This window comes from Megalobrama amblycephala, linkage group LG13 (assembly GCF_018812025.1).
Source record: "Megalobrama amblycephala isolate DHTTF-2021 linkage group LG13, ASM1881202v1, whole genome shotgun sequence".
In the NCBI taxonomy this organism is placed as follows: domain Eukaryota; kingdom Metazoa; phylum Chordata; class Actinopteri; order Cypriniformes; family Xenocyprididae; genus Megalobrama; species Megalobrama amblycephala.
This window is the reverse complement of record NC_063056.1, coordinates 24,330,670-24,353,124: the sequence shown is the minus strand read 5'-3', so window position 1 is coordinate 24,353,124 and position 22,455 is coordinate 24,330,670. Positions and strand designations below refer to the sequence as shown.

The window sequence follows — 22,455 nt, the reverse complement described above, 5'->3', positions numbered from 1 at the left end:
GACACGGAAGCGGGAGGTATTTATGTAACAGGTGGGGTTTATACAAGCATAGGATGTATTTCTCATAAACTCTGATACAAACAGTACAGATTTGGTATTAAAAATGTCACAAATTATTTTACAACTATAAAAAATTTAAAATATTTTTGAATACTTCAGTGGTTTGAAATCACACAGACACAAATCCTCTTGGACTATATTCTGATTAGTTACAGATAAAAAAAAACACCCACATTTACATTAAATAAAAATACACATAGGTTGAGTGGTCATCTGAACAATACAGCCCTCCTTATAAAAGCACTTCTCTGATATCCTACATTTTTGTTAACACCCAAATAATAATTTCATATTACATGCTGATCCCTGATGCTTTTTAACACATCATATTTCATTGTATCATTCATTAGGTTACATTATAAACAGCAGTATAACAGCAAAATTTCACAAATTTGCTTCGAGATTTCATGTTGGCTCAAAGTGGCTCATGGTACGTGTGCAATAGTGGTTCTACCGTTTGGGGCTCAAAGTAGATCACGCTAGCCTTATGTTGGCTAGTACCATGTGAGACTGGAGTACAGTACCCGTTTGAGATCACTCTGTGGGCAGGGCAGTCATATTGCTGTTTGCCCAGCTCTGCTCTTGCGCCCTGTGCAGATCGACATACCGGTAGATTTTGTCGGCTGTCCAGTGTTGAGTCTGTGGGCATTTCGCTGAAGGGTGTTGCATATTCTGGTTCGGGCGGTAGGGGATCGGTGTATTCGGGAAGTTGTCCGGGGGTGTCGTAGTGGTTGAAGGTGAAGGGGATGGTATAGCCCTCCTCCAATGGGGGTCGGAATGTGAGTCCCATCATCTGCCCACCTGCTACTACATCAGGCTCAGCATAGTCTGGAAACAAACAGAGAAATGTTATAGAAGTATGCAAATGCTAAATAAACCCCGTAGGAAGTAGATATTCCTGATCATGGGACATTTGACAGAAAAAAAATTAAAAATACTATGGAAGTCAATGGGGGCGGGATCTGCTTGGTTACAAACATTGTTCCAAATATCTTCCTTTATGTTCAGCAGAACAAAGAAATTCATACAGGTTTGGAACAACTTGAGGGGGAGTAAATGATGACAGAATTTTTATTTTTGGGTGAACTATCTCTTTAAATTTCCTAATGGAGTGCTCAATTAAAGGTATATAATCAAGGTTTTTTTTAACTGCCTATTTTGGGGCATCATTATAAACGCGCCGATTTTATGCTGCGGCCCCTTTAAATCCCGTGGTCCACGCCCACAGAGCTCGCGCTTGCCTTGAACAGTGCCTTAACAAAGTTTACACAGCTAATATAACACTCAAAATGGATCTTTACAAAGTGTTCGTCATGTATGCAGCACGCATGCGTCGGATTATGTGAGTATTGTATACTGTTATATTGTTTACTTCTGATTTTGAATGAGTTTGATAGTGCTCTGTGGCTAACGGCTAATGCTACTCTGTTGGAGAGATTTATAAAGAATGAAGTTGTGTTTATGCATTATACAGACTGCAAGTGTTTAAAAATGAAAATAGCGACGGCTCTCTTGTCTCCGTGAATACAGTAATAACCGATGGTAACTTTAACCACATTTAACAGTACATTAGCAACATGCTAACGAAACATTTAGAAAGACAGTTTACAAATATCACTAAAAATATCATGTTATCATGGATCATGTCAGTTATTATTGCTCCATCTGCCATTTTTCGCTATTGTTCTTGCTTGCTTACCTAGTCTGATGATTTGGTTGTGCACATCCAGACGTTAATACTGGCTGCACTTGTCTAATGCCTTTTATAATGTTGGAAACGTGGGCTGGCATATGCAAATATTGGGGGCGTACACCCCGACTGTTACGTAACAGTCGGTGTTATGTTGAGATTCGCCTGTTCTTCGGAGGTCTTTTAAACAAATGAGATTTATACAAAAAGGAGGAAACAATGGAGTTTGAGACTCACTGTATGTCATTTCCATGTACTGAACTCTTGTTATTTAACAATGCCAAGATAAATTCAATTTTTCATTCGAGGGCACCTTTAAACAAGATCTTTTACTCTACATCTACAAAATTATAAATACATGTTTTTGTTTTTATTCAATTTATGAAGGTGCTGTAAATGTAATCACTACCTACTCTTGTTCAACTTTCTTGTCATCTGGACCTGTACAACCTAAATTATTTACTTTAATTAAATAATTAATGAATAAAGCATTTAATGACAATTTGTTGTACACAGGATCAGAGTAAATTGTTATATTTTTATTTTTAATTTTAATTTTACAAATTTTTCGAGATTTGTATTAAAATTCAGAAATTAAATTAAATTTTAATTTAAAATACACAATTCAGAAATGTTACATTAATATAACAGCATAGAATGTTTAAAAAAAGTAATTATATTGATTTTAAATTAAATAATATAAAAACAATGTCCAATTAGATGACACTTCATGAATACAATATAACATAACAAATAACATTTATATTTAATATGTAATCCCGTTGATAGTGATAAAGTATTTATTTTTATTATTTATTATATGATATTACCAAAAGCCAAAATAATGAAAGATCCGCACACGAGAATGAAGTTCTCGAAGAAAAAAGCTCCAACAAATTTATTGTCCAGAGGCCACAAAAAGTGCAAAAGGTGCAAGAGTCCGTATTTTCCCGTTATATGATATTAAACATATGATTTTAAAATAATCAAATGATAATATATAATATAAAATGACATTTCATAGTCTTCAAACACCTCACCTCAAATATTGACCAATCAGATTCATGGTATAGTGAATAAACCCTCCCTAGATTGGCCTTCATGCCCAGGGCTGGCTTTTCCCTTGGCCAACCCATATCCGATTTTTTTTTTTGTCCGGCCTGTTTACATTCACTTTAGACACTACTGGTCTCTGATATCTGTGTTTTCATTAATCCCTGCCCAAAATGATTCTGTTTGTGATCGCTTTACTGTGTGACATGGTTGACCCTCGGGTTTTGAATGGCCATACTAAAAATATTTATATAATTCACGTCGAGTGACCTTGATTATTTGCCAGCATGGATAAGTTAAAAGCTGTCATGGATGTTTGCAGTGCAAAATCTGACTGAACGGATGTAGCATTATTAAGTTCCCACGTGATCCCACTTCAGGCTATGAAAGGGGCCCCACGATTCCCCTCTCTCCTTCTCAGTCCTTCACTCACTCAGCAGGAATGCTAAGAGGGCGAAACTGTTTTAATTGAAGCGACTTCAGAAAGGACTCTGATTGTATTGGCCACTGACCCTCTGTCCTCTTCATCCCAGAACCCCTTACTGAAGGGTTTGTTGGCCAGTGGGTGGTGAGGAGGGTGTTCTTCTGACTCGAATGCCCCTAATTTGGGCTCCAATTAAAGAAGCCTTTCAGGGAAGTACTGCTGACGAAAGAAAGACATGTTTATGCTGCCACTGAGCAACTGTTGGAGGAATGAGCTCAGAATGAAAGCCATTTGCCTGTCATGTCTCTTCTGAGTTCCACTGGCAGCTCAGCTGAGCAAAAGCACACAGAGTGGGGCGAGCGAACAAAGGGGTCAGAATGACTACTTGGCTTTCTCTTTCTTTCCGTCCTGCTGTTTGAGCCACATTAACCCTCTTATTCACTGCTATATATTACTGCAATGTCTGAGGGCTGTTGATATGAGTTTCTGAGAACTGTTGTACCCAGCGGCGTCCTCTCGACAAACACTGCCTTGTCTCATTTGCTGTTTGAAACATTCCTTTATGAATTTCGGTATTCATTGCTATACTGGGCTCAAAAGCCCTGTGGATGTCTTACCATTGAGAGGAGGGCTGGGGAGAGCATCGTGGATGTTCCGAACCAGAGGGTAAGATACAAGCTCTGGGTTTGTGCACGGAAGCTTCTTCCCGTGGAAACCCTGACAGCCTTAAGCAGAGACAAAGAAAATCAGTCAGGAAATACCAACGACACGTGGGAGACATATGAAAAACAGTACTAGAGATACAAAGCAATAGCTTACCTTGGTCAACACAGCATTTCTTTATTTGTGCATTTCTTTTTCTGAAATAAAAAACACTGGTAAATATCAAGAATATGTCCAGGCCATATTTCACCCCGAAAAAAAGAAAGGAAATACCGGTAATGCATTATATTTTTCTTAATGCACTGAAAAAAACAATAAGTAAAATTTACTTTTTGTAAGTTTTTGCACACATATTTTTTAAGTAAATTTAAAATATGGAATTAAATAGCTCTACTTAACTAAGTTAAGTAAAATTAACAAAGAAAATAAGAAATTTTAACTTGACCAGTAAAAGGTTGAGTAATTTCTACTTAGTTGAAGTTTCTTTTGCAATACATTTTACTCAAACAATATAACACTAAATTTGACCATGCTTTTAAAGTGTATGCTTTACTTAGAAACATCTAAGTAAATAATACAATAGATATTGTGTAGACACCATAACTACATATTAGAAGTAACACGGCACTTGAACACAGAAACCTCAATACTTGGTACACAATACACAATGACGGTAACATTCGATGGATCGTTTTTGAGTGTGAATGTGCCATTTTGCGTAGAAAATGAACTCCAAATGTCACAAAATGGCAAGTTACTAAACATAACCACAAAAGCAATAATAAAACAGTGTAAATACAGCTGGAAAACAGTGAATAAATCGACCTCATTAATTATTCAAGGCCCAGTGCATGATGGGAACACCAGTGTCAGAAAAGTAGTTTTTCTTAATTTTATAATGTTGATATTTCTTTTTACTTAGTTTTTTAAATCTTGCCTGAACTAACTTTTTCATGTAAAAATTACATTTGTTTTTTTCCGTAGTATTTACTTCACCATAAAATAATTTTTTAAGTGTAGAAAATTAACTTATTTTTTGGACCTTTCAAGTTTGGTGCATTATTTTTAGGCCCAGTAAAAAAAAAATACAGTAATGTATAATTAATATATAAAATAATAATATATATTTATAAATTTTAATATTTAACAATATTTAATGTAATAATATTTATATTTATAATATTTAGATATATATTTACTATAAATTTAAAGGATTAGTCCACTTTTTAATACACTTTTCCTGATAAATTTACTTACCCCCATGTCATCCAAGATGTTCATGTCTTTCTTTCGTCAGTCGAAAAGAAATGAAGGTTTTTGAGGAAAACATTCCAGGATTATTCTCCTTACAGTGGATTTCAATGGCTACCAACAGGTTGAAGGTCAAAATTTCAGTTTCAGTGCAGCTTCAAGGGCTTTAAACGATCCCAGATGAGTAATAAGGGTCTTATCTAGCGAATCGATCGGTCATTTTCGAAAAAAATACAACCGTTTATGCTTTATAAACAAAATATCGCATTGAATGTACTTTCCGCTTCCGCATTCTTCATAATGCTTACGCTGAATGTTCTACGCCTTCCCTATTCTACTTACGGAAAGAACGCGCGCCAGTTTCGTTTTTTTCGTAACTTGAATAGGGAAGGCGTAGGACATTCAGCATAAGCGTTATGAAGAATGCGGAAGCGGAAAGTACGTTCAAGGCGATATTTTGTTTATAAAGCATGAACGGTTGTATTTTTTTCGAAAATGACCGATCGATTCGCTAGATAAGACCCTTATTACTCATCTGGTATCGTTTAAAGCCCTTGAAGCTGCACTGAAACTGTAATTTTGACCTTCAACCTGTTGGTAGCCATTAAAATCCACTGTAAGGAGAAAAATCCTGGAATGTTTTCCTCAAAAACCTTCATTTCTTTTCGACTGACGAAAGAAAGACATGAACATCTTGGATGATATGGGGGTGAGTAAATTTATCAGGAAAAGTGTATTTAAAAGTGGACTAATACTTTAAATCCCCAATTCGTGGAATAAAATCATAAATTTCCAATTTCCAACCTCAAAATTAACCAGATCAGATTCATGGTATAGTTAATAAACCCTCTCTTAGATTTTTCTTAATGAAAATTAAGCTATTTTTAGGTCCATTCAAATTTGTAGCATTATTGCAGCATTATTGTTAGGCCCAGTAAAAAATAATGTAATGTCATATTATATTAAATCTAATTTATAAGTTCTTTATTTTTTTTTATAATTATTTTTATTGAGTTAAAATTCATATCAATACTTGTTATGGTGACATGTCTGCTTTTTTAATTCATGTAAATAATAGAAAAGATTTATTATTTTTACATATTATTCTATATATGGAATAATTAGTGTGTTACCTTCTCCGCCAAATAAGCCCAGCTAAAAGGCAACCCACACACAGAGCGGATCCCAAAACCATGCCTGCCACTAACATCACTGCTTGACTGGGACCTGTAGGGAAATAATAATAAAAGCTTTAGCCTTTAAAAACAAATCTACTACCAGTTTACACATCATGATTTTAGTATTGGCAATCATATTAGCAGTTTTCCTTACAAATTCACCTCACCTGAGCTTCTTATGATGACAGGACTCTCAGTGGGCAGAGTTTGTAGAGGCACAGTCTCTGTGACAACTGCCTTCCCAGTATTCATTTCTGATTAAAATAAATTAAAAGAATTCATCACAGGTTTAAAAGACTAAGAATTCATTTCATTAAAAGGTATAGCACAGCGTGCTTAGACTTTGACCAATACAATGGTCTTTTATTGTCAAAATGTTTAAACTGAACTTTATGTGGCATAAGGGAACTTAAAAGAGATTCTGGGGCAAGCCCTCACCATCTCCATAGTAACGCGGTCTGAGGGGGGCAGAAGGGCAGCCTAACACTTGAACCTTCGCAGAGGCCCTGATATGCCACTTCTGGGGTTTTAGAACGATGTAGCGTGCTACTATTGGAGGAATCAGACTGTTGAGTACCGTCACATGACCATCAGAATGGGCCTCAAACACCTTGACAAAGAAATAATTGTTAATATATATGTATATATATGTGTGTATATATATATATATATATATATGTATATATATGTATGTATATATAGCAATACGTACCTTGTCTTTGCTTGATGACGCTTTGTAGAACTTCCAGTTTTTGCGGTCTTTGCTGAACTTGAGGGAGTATGATTCAATGTAGTAATGTGGTGTACCCTTTGTTATGATGCCTGAAAGCAGATGTAAACATTTTTTTTTCCTCTTTATGCTTCTGTAACATTCGCTTTTGCTCTAATGTTACAGCAGATGTTTGCAAAACGATTATTAGAGGTTGACCTCTGACCTGTGACACTACTCCTGTTCCACAGCTCAAGCTCCATCCAGGGTTGCTGGTCTCCAGAGCTCGCAGCCCACTGAGAGTCCTCATGTCCTGGAGACCAGGAGACCTTCTGTCCTAGTCTGTTCACCTCCTCCCACACTGAAGAAGTGTTATAGGCCACCACTGTTAGCTCCCTGTCACACTCTGGACACGCATAGAGAGGGAACAGAACTTGTTCAGACAAGTAAAAATTATACTTTCTCATACCTCAGATATATATTGTAATTGTTAGTCTTCACTTGTCAGTGTTTATCTTCTAGCAATGTATAATTACAAATAAGCAGTAACAGCATGTTTAAGGTGTAAGTATCATGTAGCAGGTGTAACTGTGTATTAGATAAACTGTAATTTATTCCTGAACACTCTCACACAGACTGGTATTAGGATCCAATTAAACCAAGACCTCTATTTTAAAATGCAGTTAAAAATTAGACACTTGAGAATAAAGCAGTAAATGTTTTTGAACCAGCTTATTTATTATAAAGCATAATCATGTCAGGGAATTTATAAAAGGCTTATGATGTATGAAAAAAACATATTGTACAATATATATTACAATAATCCTATATATTTAGAGTTATTTTATGATTACAGCACTGTGTGAGAATAAATTTAACTGACATGTATATTTTAAAATATCAACTTGCATTCGATTTGCAGTTAAATAAACATTATCACAAATAAATTAATGCAGAGCAAAGGCAAAATTCAATAAGTATTTAAAAAAATAATGTTACTAGATTACATTTGCTATGAATTCAAATAATATCTGCTGGAATCATATCTAACATACAGGGAAATAGGCCTTACCTCTGTGGAAGACAAGACGTTTATCTGACAGGGAACCGCTGTAAAAAATATAGAATAGATTATTTATTGTAAAATAATGAAATGGTACATTTACGCAAATCATATCATTAGCCTAAAAAAAAAGTGTTTCTTTTTTTATATTTGAGTCAGCCACCATTGTGAAATCACATGACCAGGTGAATCCTACTCAGTTTATCTTGGTGGCCCTCCTGTTACACATTTCTAAGAGTATGTTACACGTGCAGATAACAACATTGTCAAAACAATCCCCGTTCACACGGATCCGCGAAAATTGTTTAAAAAGTTGTATAATGCTGCCTAGGGCTGCAACTAACGATTATTTCAATAATAGATTAATCTGTCGATTATTTTTACGATTAATCGATGAATTGGGGGGAAAAAACATTAATTTTACCCTTTTATTCAAAAACAGAACTGACAGTGCAAATTCACAGTGCAAAAAATCCTCAGAACGTGCAAAAACAGGTTGCGCTTTTAACATCCCTGAGTAATAAAAAACAAAAAACAAATGAACTAACACAAAAAACATACACATGTATGCTTTACATCTGCCAAATATATAGTTTTTTTTTAAATAAAGTGCACAAAAAGATGTATATTTTTGTTTAAAGGGACCTGAGCTGTCAGAACAATACATCTTTTTTTTTTTTTTTTAAATAAAGAAAAATACAAATCAGAAAACTTAACAGGATTTGTTTGAACGGTAGAACTTCTTCTCTACACTACACTACACTCACTCACTCACTCACTCACTCACTCACAAATATATTTGTCAACAATAACCGATATACAAAGCACAGAATAAATACATGACAACAGATCAGTGTTAATTTGACAGCAAATTTTTATTTAGTTTTAGTCATAGTCTTTTGACTAAAATGCCATTCAGTTTTAATCATGTTTTAGTCATTTGAATTGTTTTAGTAGTTGACTAAATATCACAAGATTTTAGTTGACTAAATCTAACGGGTTTAGTTAAATTGTAATGCATTAAGAATTTCTCTAAAATTTCCAAACCCATTATATACTCCTGGAGAAAACATCTACTGTATTAACCTATTAATATGAATAATATTAAAATTTGAACATGCAATACAGACAAAGATTTAACTGCTGTGACATAAAAATATTATCTTATAATTAAATAAAACCACTCCTCCTAAAGAAGAACACAATGTCTTCTTTTCAATGAATGATATATGCATTCTTTATAACAACTTGCATACATCATTCCTTATGGATTAAATATAATATATAATAAATCCTTATTAAAGCTAAAGAGCAGTGAGTGATTTTCTCTGTCTTTTGTTGTTTGATTAATATTAACCCTTTCGAGCGTGAGTTTAAAATGTTCTAACTGAGTTTTTTTAAGGCGACCGTAATTTTAGAACGTTTGCCTTTAATGTTTCACATTTTTGTAGTTATGACAAACTACCAAAAACGCATAAAACGTTTTACATTTTTAGTTGAAAACGGTGTCGTGTAAACATCCGCTAAGTCCATAAATAAAAACTTTGCTTTTGCGTGATGCTGCATCCACACCACCAGGTGTCAGTGTAACTTGCACAACATGCCACACACTCACGTTTTCGACAGTACTCCATTAGCGAAGTTCGACTCATACAAGGTAATGCCCCTCTGCAGAGACACGTTGAATATGCCCCCCAAACTGTCTGAAATAACCCCTGCATGGACTGCAGCTTTGCATAATACAGAGGTCTAGAAAACAAAAACACAAGCATATATTAGAATATTACATAATTTAACGTTAACCCTCCTCTTTTTAAAAGACCTTAATGAAAAGTGACTCTTGTGAGCTTTTAAAAAAGCTTTTTTAGTGGTTTCTGGTATCAATCCATATACGGTAGTAAATTCAAATGCCATGACTCTATTGCACACAGATAAAAATCCCAGCTTACATCACGGTAGCCTTGTCCATGCCAGCCCCAGATTTCTCCTGCAACACCTTTGCAGCCTGCAGGACAGAATGCACTGGAACACAAGTCCAGGATTCAGATAATAAACATTAAAATGTAACCTACAAGTAAGAGTGGTACTATTCAGAGTGCTGAAAACTGTTATTTTGCTTTAATGTCAGGTCATTGTTGTGGATTTCTTCTTACCTAATCTGCTGAGAGGAGAAATGTGTCCCTCGATGCAGACATGAAATGAGCTCTATGGAATAGAAATAGCATTGACAGTTACAATTTAGAACATGTGCTCATATACACTGGCTTTGTGTTTCCCAAACTGACAGTGTACACTCACAGGAAGAAGGTCGGCATTTGATACATAGCACAGTCATGTTGTCTAGGGCTTTACATAAACAACTAAATACACAGGAAAGGAAGGATGATACGAACCACTTCTGTTAACTCTGAAGCAAAGTGTGAACTTTTGACAGAACATTGACTTCAAGGGATATTTTCTGGAAAGTTACATCTTTCAACTTTGAGTTCACTCCATGGTTATGGATTTGTGGGCTGAGTTTTTGTCTAATGTTGAATGTTTTCAAATGTTTTGTTGAATATATTGATGTATAATGTATAAAAATGTATAAAAATCATGCTTAAAGGTGCCCTAGATTCAAAATTTGAATTTACCTCGGCATAGTTGAATAACAAGAGTTCAGTACATGGAAAATACATACATTGAGTTTCAAACTCCATTGCTTTCTCTTTCTTATGTAAATCTCATTTATTTAAAAGACTTCCGGAAAACACGCGGATCTCAACATAACACCGACTGTTACGTAACAGTCGGGGTGTACGCCCCAGTATTTGCATATGCCTGCCCATGTTCCCAACATTATGAAAGGCATTAGACAAGGGCAGCCAGTATTAACGTCTGGATCTGCACAGGTGAATCAACAGACTAGGTAAGCAAGAACAACAGCGAAAATGGCAGATGGAGCAATAATAACTGACATGATCCATGATATCATGATATTTTTAGTGATATTTGTGAATTGTCTTTCTAAATGTTTCGTTAACATGTTGCTAATGTACTGTTAAATGAGGTTAAAGTTACCATCGTTTCTTACTGAATTCACGGAGACAAGAGTCGTCGCTATTTTCATTTTTAAACACTTGCAGTCTGTATAATTCATAAACACAACTTCATTCTTTATAAATCTCTCCAACAGTGTAGCATTAGCCGTTAGCCACGGAGCACAGCCTCAAACTCATAGAGAATCAAATATAAACATCGAAATAAATACTTTACTCACATAATTCGAAGCATGCATACAGCGATCTTGTAAAGATCCATTTGAGGGTTATATTAGCTGTGTGAACTTTGTAAATGTGTTGTAATATAATCGAGAGCTTGTGTGGCAGGGAGCACGCGAATTAAATTGGCAGTTAAAAAAAATTAATTAAAAAAAATCTATGGGGTATTTTGAGCTGAAACTTCACAGACACATTCAGGGGACACCTTAGACTTATATTACATCTTGTGAAAAAGCATTCTTGGGCACCTTTAAAGCTGTAGGTTTTAACCAAAAAAAAAAAAAAACTAAACATAATATCTTCTAGAACAAAAAATCAAACTTTTGAATGGTAGAGTAAGTTGCTCCTATGTATAAGAAAAAAAAAAATATTGAATATTTGAACTAATAATAATTTAATAATACAGATATATTCAAAGAATATAATAAAAGTTTGCTCACTCCCCATTACCCATTTGTTTTATTTATAGCTCTAACAACTCTTATAATTACACAAATATTTTAATATATACAAATATGGAAAAATTATATATTATAACACATCTAAAATGTGAAAAATTAGTTTGTGTCCAAGATTTTGACAGGTGCTGTAAAAATTAAAATAAATATATTTTTGCATACAAAGCAATTTTAGATTTGCTTTATGAGAGTTAAAAACTTCAAAACACTGAAAATTATGCATGTCATCCGGTCAGAATCTGCCATGAGTGACTGCTACTGTGTGGTCAGGTGATGGTTAAGCTGTCATGCTGTGCTTGTCTATGCAGGAGGAGTGAGCATACAGCATTCCATCTACTTCAGTGTGTGCCCAAGCACTGGGGCCTCTCCTTATTCAGGCCAAGAGCGGCAGTCTGCTGCCCTGCTTACAAAGCAAACACTCTGAAACTCAGCCAAGGAGGAGAGCTGCATTCCAGTCGGTCACCCTAACGCACAATTTAAAATCCCTACATCCAGGGCCGGCCCATTAAGTGCTCTATACCCTACACTCCTAGGCAAAAAATGGGCCAATATAAAAGACACAAAATATTTAGTGGTCTTTTAATGATCTTAACTATTTTAATCACAAATCACTGGTCAGGAAATTATGTAGATAAAGTAGCTTAGCACGAAATAGCCTTCCCCAACTTTCAGACAGCTTTTTACAGGAAGAAGTGCCAATGTTGTTCCACTCAATGTTAAAAGGATTAGTTCACTTTAAATGAAAATTACCCCAAGATTTACTCACCCTCAAGCCATCCTAGGTGTATATGAATTTCTTCTTTCTGATGAACACAATTGGAGTTTTTTTAATAAATATCCTGAAGCATCCAATCTTTATAATCGTAAGAAAAATCCATATTTAACAAGTTAAAAAGCGAAATATAGTTTCCGCCAGACCGCCTTCCAATCAACTGACGTCACAACAGTTACGCTTTTTTAGAAATTTGAGTAGGACGAAGCATAAGAGTTTTGAACTGCGAGAGTTTACACTTACTTTGTAAGTTGAATACGGAAGGCGGTCTGGCAGAAGATAGATATTTTACTTAATATATCTGTATATTCAACAAAACAATATACAAATGCATCGCTTCACTTCAGAAGGTCTTTATTAACTCCCCGGAGCCGTGTGGAGTACGTTTATGATGGATGGATGCACTTTCTTGAGCTTCAAACTTGTTGGTCTTGTTCACTGCCATTATAAAGCTTGGATGCGTCAGGATATTTATTAAAGGTTTAGTTCACCCAAAAATGAAAATTCTGTCATTATTATTACTCACCCTCATGCCGTTCCACACCCGTAAGACCTTCATTAATCTTCGGAACACAAATTAAGATATTTTAGTTGAAATCCGATGGCTCCGTGAGGCCTTCATAGGGAGCAATGACATTTCCTTTGTCAAGATCCATAAAGGTACTAAAAACATATTTAAATCAGTTCATGTGAGTACAGTGGTTCAATATTAATATTATAAAGCAACGAGAATATTTTTGGTGCGCCAAAAAAATAAAAAATAAAATAACGACTTATTTAGTGATGGCCGATTTCAAAACAATGCTTCATGAAGCTTCAGAGCATAATGAATCAGTGTATCGAATCATGATTCAGATCGCATGTCAAACTGCCAACGGCTGAAATCACGTGATTTTGGCGCTCCGAACAGCAGATTCGATACACTGATTCATTATGCTCCAATGCTTCCTGAAGCAGTGTTTTGAAATCGGCCATCACTAAATAAGTCGTTATTTTGTTTTTTATATAATATTCTCATCGCTTTATAATATTGAATATTGAACTGATTTAAATATGTTTTTAGTACCTTTATGGATCTTGAGAGAGGAAATGTTATTGCTCCCTATGGAGGCCTCACGAAGCCATCGGATTTCAACTAAAATATCTTAATTTGTGTTCCGAAGATTAACGAAGGTCTTACGGGTGTGGAACGGCATGAAGGTGAGTAATTAATGACAGAATTTTCATTTTTGGGTGAGCTAACCCTTTAATATAACTCTGATTGTGTTCATCAGAAAGAAGAAAGTCATATACAACTAGGATGGCTTGAGGGAGAGTAAAGCTTGGGCTAATTTTCATTTTAAAGTGAACTAATCCTTTAATGGCTTCAAACAGTTCATGATCAAGCCAACATCTGACCAAGTTAAAACATGAGCCTGATGGACTTGTTCTCAAGCCACTTCTTGGTTGTCTTTGCAATTTGGGCAGGAGCATTGTCTTGTTGAAAGATAACATCTGATCATTCCTCTTTAGAATAACAACTTTTCATTTGTGGGAAGCAAGCCATTCTGCAATGTTCTCCTGTACTCCAAAACATTAAATGACTTTTCACAGTGAAGTAGCTCGCCAATAACAGTAGCTAAAAAGGCTCTGCACACAATGACACCTCTTTCTCCATGCTTCACTGTGGTAGAAATGCATTTATTGTTAAATTTCACCGATCTGGAGCATTACTATGCTGTTTATTGGTTTATTGTGATTCATCACTCCACACACAACTTCCCATAATCTTCTAAAAACTTCTAATTCTGTCAAGCAATGGCTTTTTAAGTAGTGCATTTGCTTAAATTTAGCTAATTTCCTGACCAATAATTTGTGGTTAAGACAATTAAAAGCTTAGTGTTTAGCCATTTTGTGCTTGGCTTATTTTTTTTTGCCCAGGAGTGTACGCATTAGGCCTTGATCCCACAATAAAAATATATCAAAAACAGTGAATAGGAAGCATTTTTACTAACATACGTAAAGGCTGACCCTTAAAGACGTTACTTAAGTGTAGTCAACCACACTGACACATGTAAGGATGTTTATTTAGTGATCTGCGCACAACCTCCAGGAAGGCAGTTTACAGATGATGTTGGAAACGAGTGTAAACAGTAGTTGAGATTAGGATGGGAACTACTTCCACTCCCAGAGTCAGATGAAGTGCTGTTTACTGAGTAAGCTGTACAAACAGTCCCTGGTGTGTTTACTCTGATCATATACAACATGCTCAGAGCAAAAAGAACCATGTAGCCACATACTAGTACATAAAGTAAGCAATTAGCTCTTATTTTGTTGAGAGATAGGGATTCCTTTTTTGTTTACTGTTTAGGTGATGTGGGATGGAGCGGGAAGTGTTATGTTGCAGGATACGAGCCATTACCTGAGTGCTGACTGGTTGAATAGGACATGACAAAGCCGCGCCCTGAACGGTGAGTGCCGGACTTGAAACGCACTGTTACTTCATTAGTACTCACAGATATATTCCTGTTTGTGCTGGACAACTGCCCACACAGAGGACCTGTGAAACACAGACCACAGAATATAAAAAAGCAGAGCAGATTTAATGCCACACAATCCTGCAGAGATTCACTGCCATAAAAGGCTGACATGTTCATGCAGACTTATGTGAGCATGTAACTGTCATGCTATAGCAGAGTGGAATGCAGAATGCAAGCTATAGTCATGCTTATGGTCACATGACTTTGAGGCACTAAAGAACAGCATTAGGTTTGGCTCTGCGGAATTTCTCCGAAATCAACATACTGTAAATGAGGTGGCTATAACAACAGTTGAAGGAAGAGACTAATTCCCTTGTAATGTTGCCTTTTTTGGGTAAGAAAGTATTTAATATAAATTATATAATTAATTATTCAATATAATAATTAGTTATATTTAATTATTTATTTATTTTATTTATAATTTTAAATATTTAATATAATTCATTTGATGAGACAGTAAATCATATTTAATATCAATTTATTTAAATTTAATTATTTTATAATTATAATAATATTATTATTATTAATATTCTATTTATCATTTTAAACATTTAATATCATGTATATGATATAACATTTAAGAAATTAAATCTTAGATGGGTAATATTTAACTTATATTTAATTATATTGTTATATTAAACAATTTTGATTTATATCATTTATTTTTTAAATGTATAATTTTAAATATTTAATATAATTTATATGATATCCATAGCATTTAAGAAATTAAACCTTAGATGGGTATTTAACATAAATTATTTAATTTATATTTAATTCAATTATTATATTCAATTATAGTGAATTATTTATTTTTAAATGTATCATTTTAAACATTTAATGTAATACATTTATATGATATCCATATCATTTGAGAAATTAATTCCTAAACTGGTATTTAATATCAATTATTTAATTTACATTTAGTTATTTTATTATATTCAATTATATTTGTTATTTACTTATTTTATTTAATTCATAATTTTAAAATTTGACTAAAATTGATATGACAACCATAGCATATAAGAAAATAAATTCTAGATTAGTATTTAATATCAATTCTTTAATTTATATGTAATTATATTGTAATATTAAATTATGTTATGATTTTTATTTTATTTATAATTTTAACTATTTAAATTAATTTTTGTCATACTACTGGTGCATACAGACCACTGCACTAGACTCTGTGTCATTCCATAACATCTGTGTGAAGAGGGTCATACCCACTCTAGTGGCTCCATTGGTGTCTGTGATGGTAAGAGAGCCAGATATGCAGTCTTGGCTCCACTCCAAGTCAAAGTCCCCAAAGGTCAAGAGCAGCGTCAGGCCCTTCGCTACCCTTAGGCTCCACTCACACCGGGTGTGGTTAGGGTAGGTTCCCGGGAAGTTCAGCGAGGTCAGTGTGCCACTGGTGGGACTGAGGACTGTATGTCCACACCCATCGCCTAAAGGGGAAAAAAGAGAGGGAAGATCAAATTGATATTAATACAAAAAGAGTTAAAAAGGCATTTTATCTTCATGTTCTATTTTTGTTTTGTGGTCTGTTTCCACACATAATTAAACCAGACATTTTATCTTTCATTTAACTTCCATTAATCATCAAATGTACAAACTAGTTTCTCTCTTGGCATGTTTCTAGCCCCTGGGAAAATGAGGCAGGGCACATTAACAGTAGTATAAGAATTGTGGGTATTGGCAGGTGGCTGGCTGCATATTGAAGAGTGGATTGCTAAAGCTTGTGTGGAAAGGAGGCTTGCCAATTTCAATATTAGTCACACTTGAGGGGCTTTCCATAACTGATGTTAATTAAAGCAATAATTACAGTAGGGTTTAGTTGATGGCAATGCTGTGTTGTAGGGTAGCTTCCACAGACACGCTCTACCAAGTTGTTTAACATGACATCATCACCACAACATAGCCCCAAAACTATTGGCAACTAGTTCAGAGTTCTACTAAATCCTAGAGTCAATATGAATTGCCAAATGTATCTAATGTTTTTGACTCTCCTGTTCCATTTATGGTCTAGACAATGAGAGAGCAGTCTGAGTCCATTGTTGGCCTTTCATTCCTAATTTCTCAGTCAGCTCTGAATCATTGGGGTTTAAAGCTTCTGTGGCCCCTTCTTTCCGCTTTAGGCACATTTTATCTCCAAATCTACCGAACCTCTTGTTGCTATGAGCAATTTTAATCATTGCATAGGAAAACAAACATAATTTTGTGGTCAGGCTATTAACTGGCAATGCTCAAAAATTCACTGTGTGACTCAGCTAAGATTTGTGGATGAAGTTGGGGTTGTTTCTTGCAATTAGTTATCTCAACCTAATCACATGAGAAAACATAACTATTTTTGCAAGGTGGCGTTTTTGTATGAATTTGTATGATTTCTGTGGAAACGTATACGATTTTTTGAAAAAAAACCTAACCCCATCCCTAAACCTAAGCAGATCATCCAAAAATGTACGAATCATGACATTATCTTGTGTGTAATCTGTTTGGTTTAATAAAGTTAATAAAGTTTGGAGACCTCTTAAGTCAAACTGAACAAATTATTTTTGTTCAATATATATTATTTCAATGTAAACATGCGCTAGATGGACATCTTTAACCATTGCGCTCGCGTCTTTTGCAGCATCTCTCGCATAACAAGTCATTCTAAAAATGCAGTGCTCAAGTTAAAATAAGATCTCTAAAACTCTAGATCTTGCACTTTTTTTGTTCCACTGACCTGCGTCTCACATTTTTAACAGCAAAAATGCATTCTGTGTGAACTGGCCCTTCACACAGAACACGCTTTTCCATTCTAACGAGCTTTCCATTGTTTTTCTATGTAATTACGCGCTAGACGGACATGTATGACCGTTGCGCTCGCATCTTGCATCTTTTGCAGCATCTCGCACATGATACGGTGTTCTAAAAACGCGGCCCTCGAGTTAAAATCAGTTCAGCTTTTAATAAAACCGCATCTCGATGCATTTTTCCCCATTCCACTGCCCGCATCTCGCATTTTTCAAAGCAAAAATGCATTGTGTGAATGAGGCTTAAGTGTGTAATTTCTCCAAAACAACTATAATTAATCCATTTTTATAGGTTAATCTGCCCTGAAAAGCGCAAATACTGTGGCTTTGTGGTGCTATCAAAACATTGCTGTTTGTTTGATCCAGCCCAGCCTAGCAAAGCAAAACTGGCTCAACCAGTGATGTGAGTTTGGGGTGAGGCTATCTGTTTTTTTGACCAATGATAGCCAGGGTGAGTGTTTAGAAAAAACCTGTGTGAAAAAAAACAATCACTGCATCTGAAATTGAATACTTCCCTACTATATACTATGCAAAAAACAAAAAAAAAACAGTACAGCAAAAGAGTAGTATGTCCGAATACGAAAAACAGTTGGCAAAAAGTCCCTGGATGACCTACTACATCCGCTGAGATTCTGAAGTGCGCTTTTGATGCACACTTTACTATCCTGTGAAGCCATGGGAGGGGTTTATGAATAGAAGTGAAGTGACACAACTGACGCTGGTAGGTCACATGACAGTAACAACATGGCAGATGTACAGGTGCTGGTCATATAATTAGCAGATACTGAATACAACTAAGGAAAATCCCAAATTCAGTATCTCAGAAAATTTGAATATTGTGAAAAGTTTCAATATTGAAGACACCTGGTGCCACACTATATGCCAGACCCAACAATGCAGAAGAGCTGAAGGCCACTATCAGAGCAACCTGGGCTCTCATAACACCTGAGCAGTGCCACAGACTGATCGACTCCATGCCACGCCGCATTGCTGCAGTAATTCAGGCAAAAGGAGCCCCAACTAAGTATTGAGTACTGTACATGCTCATACTTTTCATGTTCATACTTTTCAGTTGGCCAAGATTTCTAAAAATCCTTTCTTTTTATTGGTCTTAAGTAATATTCTAATTTTCTGAGATACTGAATTTGGGATTTTCCTTAGTTGTCAGTTATAATCATCAAAATTAAAAGAAATAAACATTTGAAATATAACAGTCTGTGTGTAATGAATGAATATAATATACAAGTTTCACTTTCTGAATGGAATTAGTGAAATAAATAAACGTTTTGATGATATTCTAATTATATGACCAGCACCTGTAATGCTTCCGAATTCCATTCAAACTACCCATATTCATACTATATAGAACATACTTTTTTAATGTTCGTGAAGTAAATTCAAGTTCAAATGTCGTACCTACTCAGTACGCGATTTCGGACACAGCAAATAATTTCTGCAATTGCATTTGGTGGCGCTAGTGTGCAGAAATTAGACAACGGTTGGCCACAGTTTAACAAGGCCATAACCACAGCTCAAAAATTCACAATGAATTCCTCATGAAGCACAGCCTGCGGCAATCTGTAGACATTATTTAACAGCAGGCAGACACTTTGATGACATCTGTGCGATGTCTGTGATTTGAGTTCACAGCAAGGTGTTTAAAACATGCAGCGCTTGAGGATGCATATTGGGTATAATTAAGACACTTGCTGACACACAATATAACATTCCTTACAGCTGAGCTACTATGAACATACTGGGACAATGGATACCAATCCATCATAAGCGCTACACTATCAGGCAGCATGTAATTTTATTTTCTCGTCAGGGGATTTGCAGACACGTCCCTGCAGGCCTGAGCCCATGGCAGACAGGATGTTCGGTTGTTTAGATTGTCACTTCACAATTCCTCTACGTCAATCATATATTACAACTGTAAACTCAAAATATTTGTGGACAAGCTGTTTTTTCCTGCTCTTTTGTGTTTTGGCAAATCCCGGACACTATATATAATCTCAAAAACATGTCAGCTTCCACTCTGACGCTATAACATCCCCAAAAAACAGTCAGCATCCCTTCTGGCTCATCGGATTGGAAGTATTGTACACATGTAGTTCTGGGGGTGGACATTTGAATGGAAAACATTTTCCGTAGTCATAGTCTGTGAATCTGGCTGTAGTGATTCATGCTGACCCCACACAGATTGAGAAATACCATAAACAAAGTCATTCTTCCTAACACACTCTCTAAACACAGGCAGAATTTGAGGACATCTTCCAGTCCAGCAGTCTGGATGCTGATATGCTTGTGATTTTATATGGACAAATATTGCTATAAACATAAACACTTTATTCTTTGTGCATATTTCTAAAAATGAGAATCAGTCAAAGGCATTTTCTAGCTGAAATATTGATTTTAGCATAGAAATAACTTAACTCACTACAGAAAATTACTATCCCATTACATTTTCTTCCTGATATTTTCAGGTTTCCGTGACCTGTTGTTCATGATACTGAAGTTATAAGTTAATATTTGTAATGGGCGAGTTAACCACAGAGTGAAGGTAAAACAGCCAACAAGTGCCCAGCATTCATCATGGGAACTCCCTCAAAACTTTAGCATCCCAGTTAGGCTACATCTTAAAGTTTGTTTCAAAAGTGTCCAGAACTGTAATTTAAACAAAGGGCTGTTATATTAAATAATCTAAAATAGATCTAATAAAAATAGTTTTCAAATCAAGGTAAGTTTTGATTTGTTTAAAATTTTGGTTACTGTGTGTTATTTCATTGTTTTGCTGACTTTACTAAGATTCTAAAATGTTCATATCATGTTGTTTATTATAATATTGTCTATATTATACGTTATATATATATTTTTTTCACATTTTTAATTAAATTTTTTGTTTGCATTTTAAACATATCACCTCGCACCGTATTAATGTACTAGTAATAGGCGCAATCTTACCCTTTTGACCGCATACCAACACCAGCGTTTCGATGCTGAGAATAAGCCAAATCCAAGAGAATTCCATAGTATCCCAAAGCGCTCCATATCTAGCCTGCATGGTTTCCTCTGGGATATCCCGTCGCTGACTCTAGCGTTCTGAGTTTATGCCATTCGTTTTAGTTAATGTCGTAATCAGTCTAAACCCTCTCTTCTCATCCAAGTTAAGACGCAGCAAAGTAGCCCATCCCCTACTGGGCATGGGTTAATGTAGGCTACTCTCCTCTTATTGGCCTCAGGACGTGCTAGTCAACTTATTTACACAATTCCTCTTTCAGTACCTGACTTGTGTAAAGCGAGATGTTTCCCAACACAACGACAGAGGGTGCAGCGTGCAAATAAAGTGATGAGAAAGTTGGGACACAACACACTTGCGTGGCCATTGTGTTAAAACCCATAAATGGACTAAAATTAAACGGTGTGAATGAAGACAATGTTCGTTCAGTAGGACAGCAGACGCTGCTGATTTAAAAATAAAAAATAAAATAAAATAATTTATGTTTATCTGCGGATTTCTGAGCACACGTCTTAAGATGTCTTCGAAATAAACTCGTGAAATCAGGAGAGATTCTTTTAAAATGATCAAGTCAAATAATCTAATTGTGACTCGTCGTAGCCTTGTCCAAAAATGAACAGTGTCCGAATAGTAAATGGCAAATCGTACTTTTGTGGTATTTTGTGAAAAGTGGTCTGAACAATTCGTCCTGAATAATCAGTATAAGCAGTTCACAATTAAACAACAATCGGCCTTTTGGTACTATTCGCACTGAATCGGTTCACTCAGCGACTGAGTTGAATTAATCGAATCACCTAACGAAACCGAATTGGTTTTAACGGCTGCATTTTTATTAAAATATACACTTGAATTTAATTTAGCTTCTAAATGATTTATTTTTATCATTTGGATTATAGGAAATCCAATTAACGACCTTAATAAAACTAAACAAAGAAACTTAATCGAGAAACGATTAAGGGTGTAAAGTGATGACCACGATGACAAGAACCGGTTCTTTAAAGCGAGCTGTTCGAAGGAACGTTTTCGCAGAAATGAGGCGGACTTGTGAACATAATATGCAGCCAACTATACACACAATGCAAGAAGAAATACTGCCATGTAATCATCCGTAATATAAACTCAGCATACATTGTATGTATACTATACAATATACATGCTACATATTCAATTTTATCTTAAAGGGTTAGTTCACCCAAAAATGAAAATTTTGTCATAATTACTCACGCTCATGCCGTTCCACACCCGTAAGACCTTCGTTAATCTTCGGAACGCAAATTGAGATATTTTTGTTGAAATCCGATGGCTCCGTGAGGCCTGCAGAGAGCAATGACATTTCCTCTCTCAAGATCCATAAAGGTACTAAAAACATATCTAAATCGGTTCATGTGAGTACAGTGGTTCAATATTAATATTATAAAGCGATGAGAATATTTTTGGTGCGCCAAAAAAAAAAAAAAAAAAAAAAAACGAATTATTTAATGATGGCCGATTTCAAAACACTGCTTCAGGAAGCATTGGAGCATAATGAATCAGCGTATCGA

At 35.3% G+C, this 22,455-nt stretch overlaps 1 protein-coding gene across 1 annotated transcript; it reads right to left on the bottom strand.

Annotated features, from left to right (window-relative positions):
* Positions 1-17: 17 nt before the first annotated feature.
* Positions 18-21,630, bottom strand: si:dkey-34d22.1 (discoidin, CUB and LCCL domain-containing protein 1). Its single transcript, XM_048151848.1, has 15 exons — positions 20,860-21,630; positions 16,324-16,545; positions 14,983-15,120; positions 10,245-10,296; positions 10,041-10,113; positions 9,707-9,840; positions 8,101-8,138; positions 7,255-7,434; positions 7,032-7,141; positions 6,758-6,929; positions 6,487-6,573; positions 6,275-6,368; positions 4,047-4,087; positions 3,845-3,952; positions 18-888 (listed from the first exon to the last, which is right to left on the bottom strand). The coding sequence occupies exons 1-15, from the start codon at positions 20,957-20,959 to the stop codon at positions 476-478; spliced, it is 1,962 nt and encodes a 653-aa protein (XP_048007805.1). The 5' UTR covers positions 20,960-21,630; the 3' UTR covers positions 18-475.
* Positions 21,631-22,455: the final 825 nt, after the last annotated feature.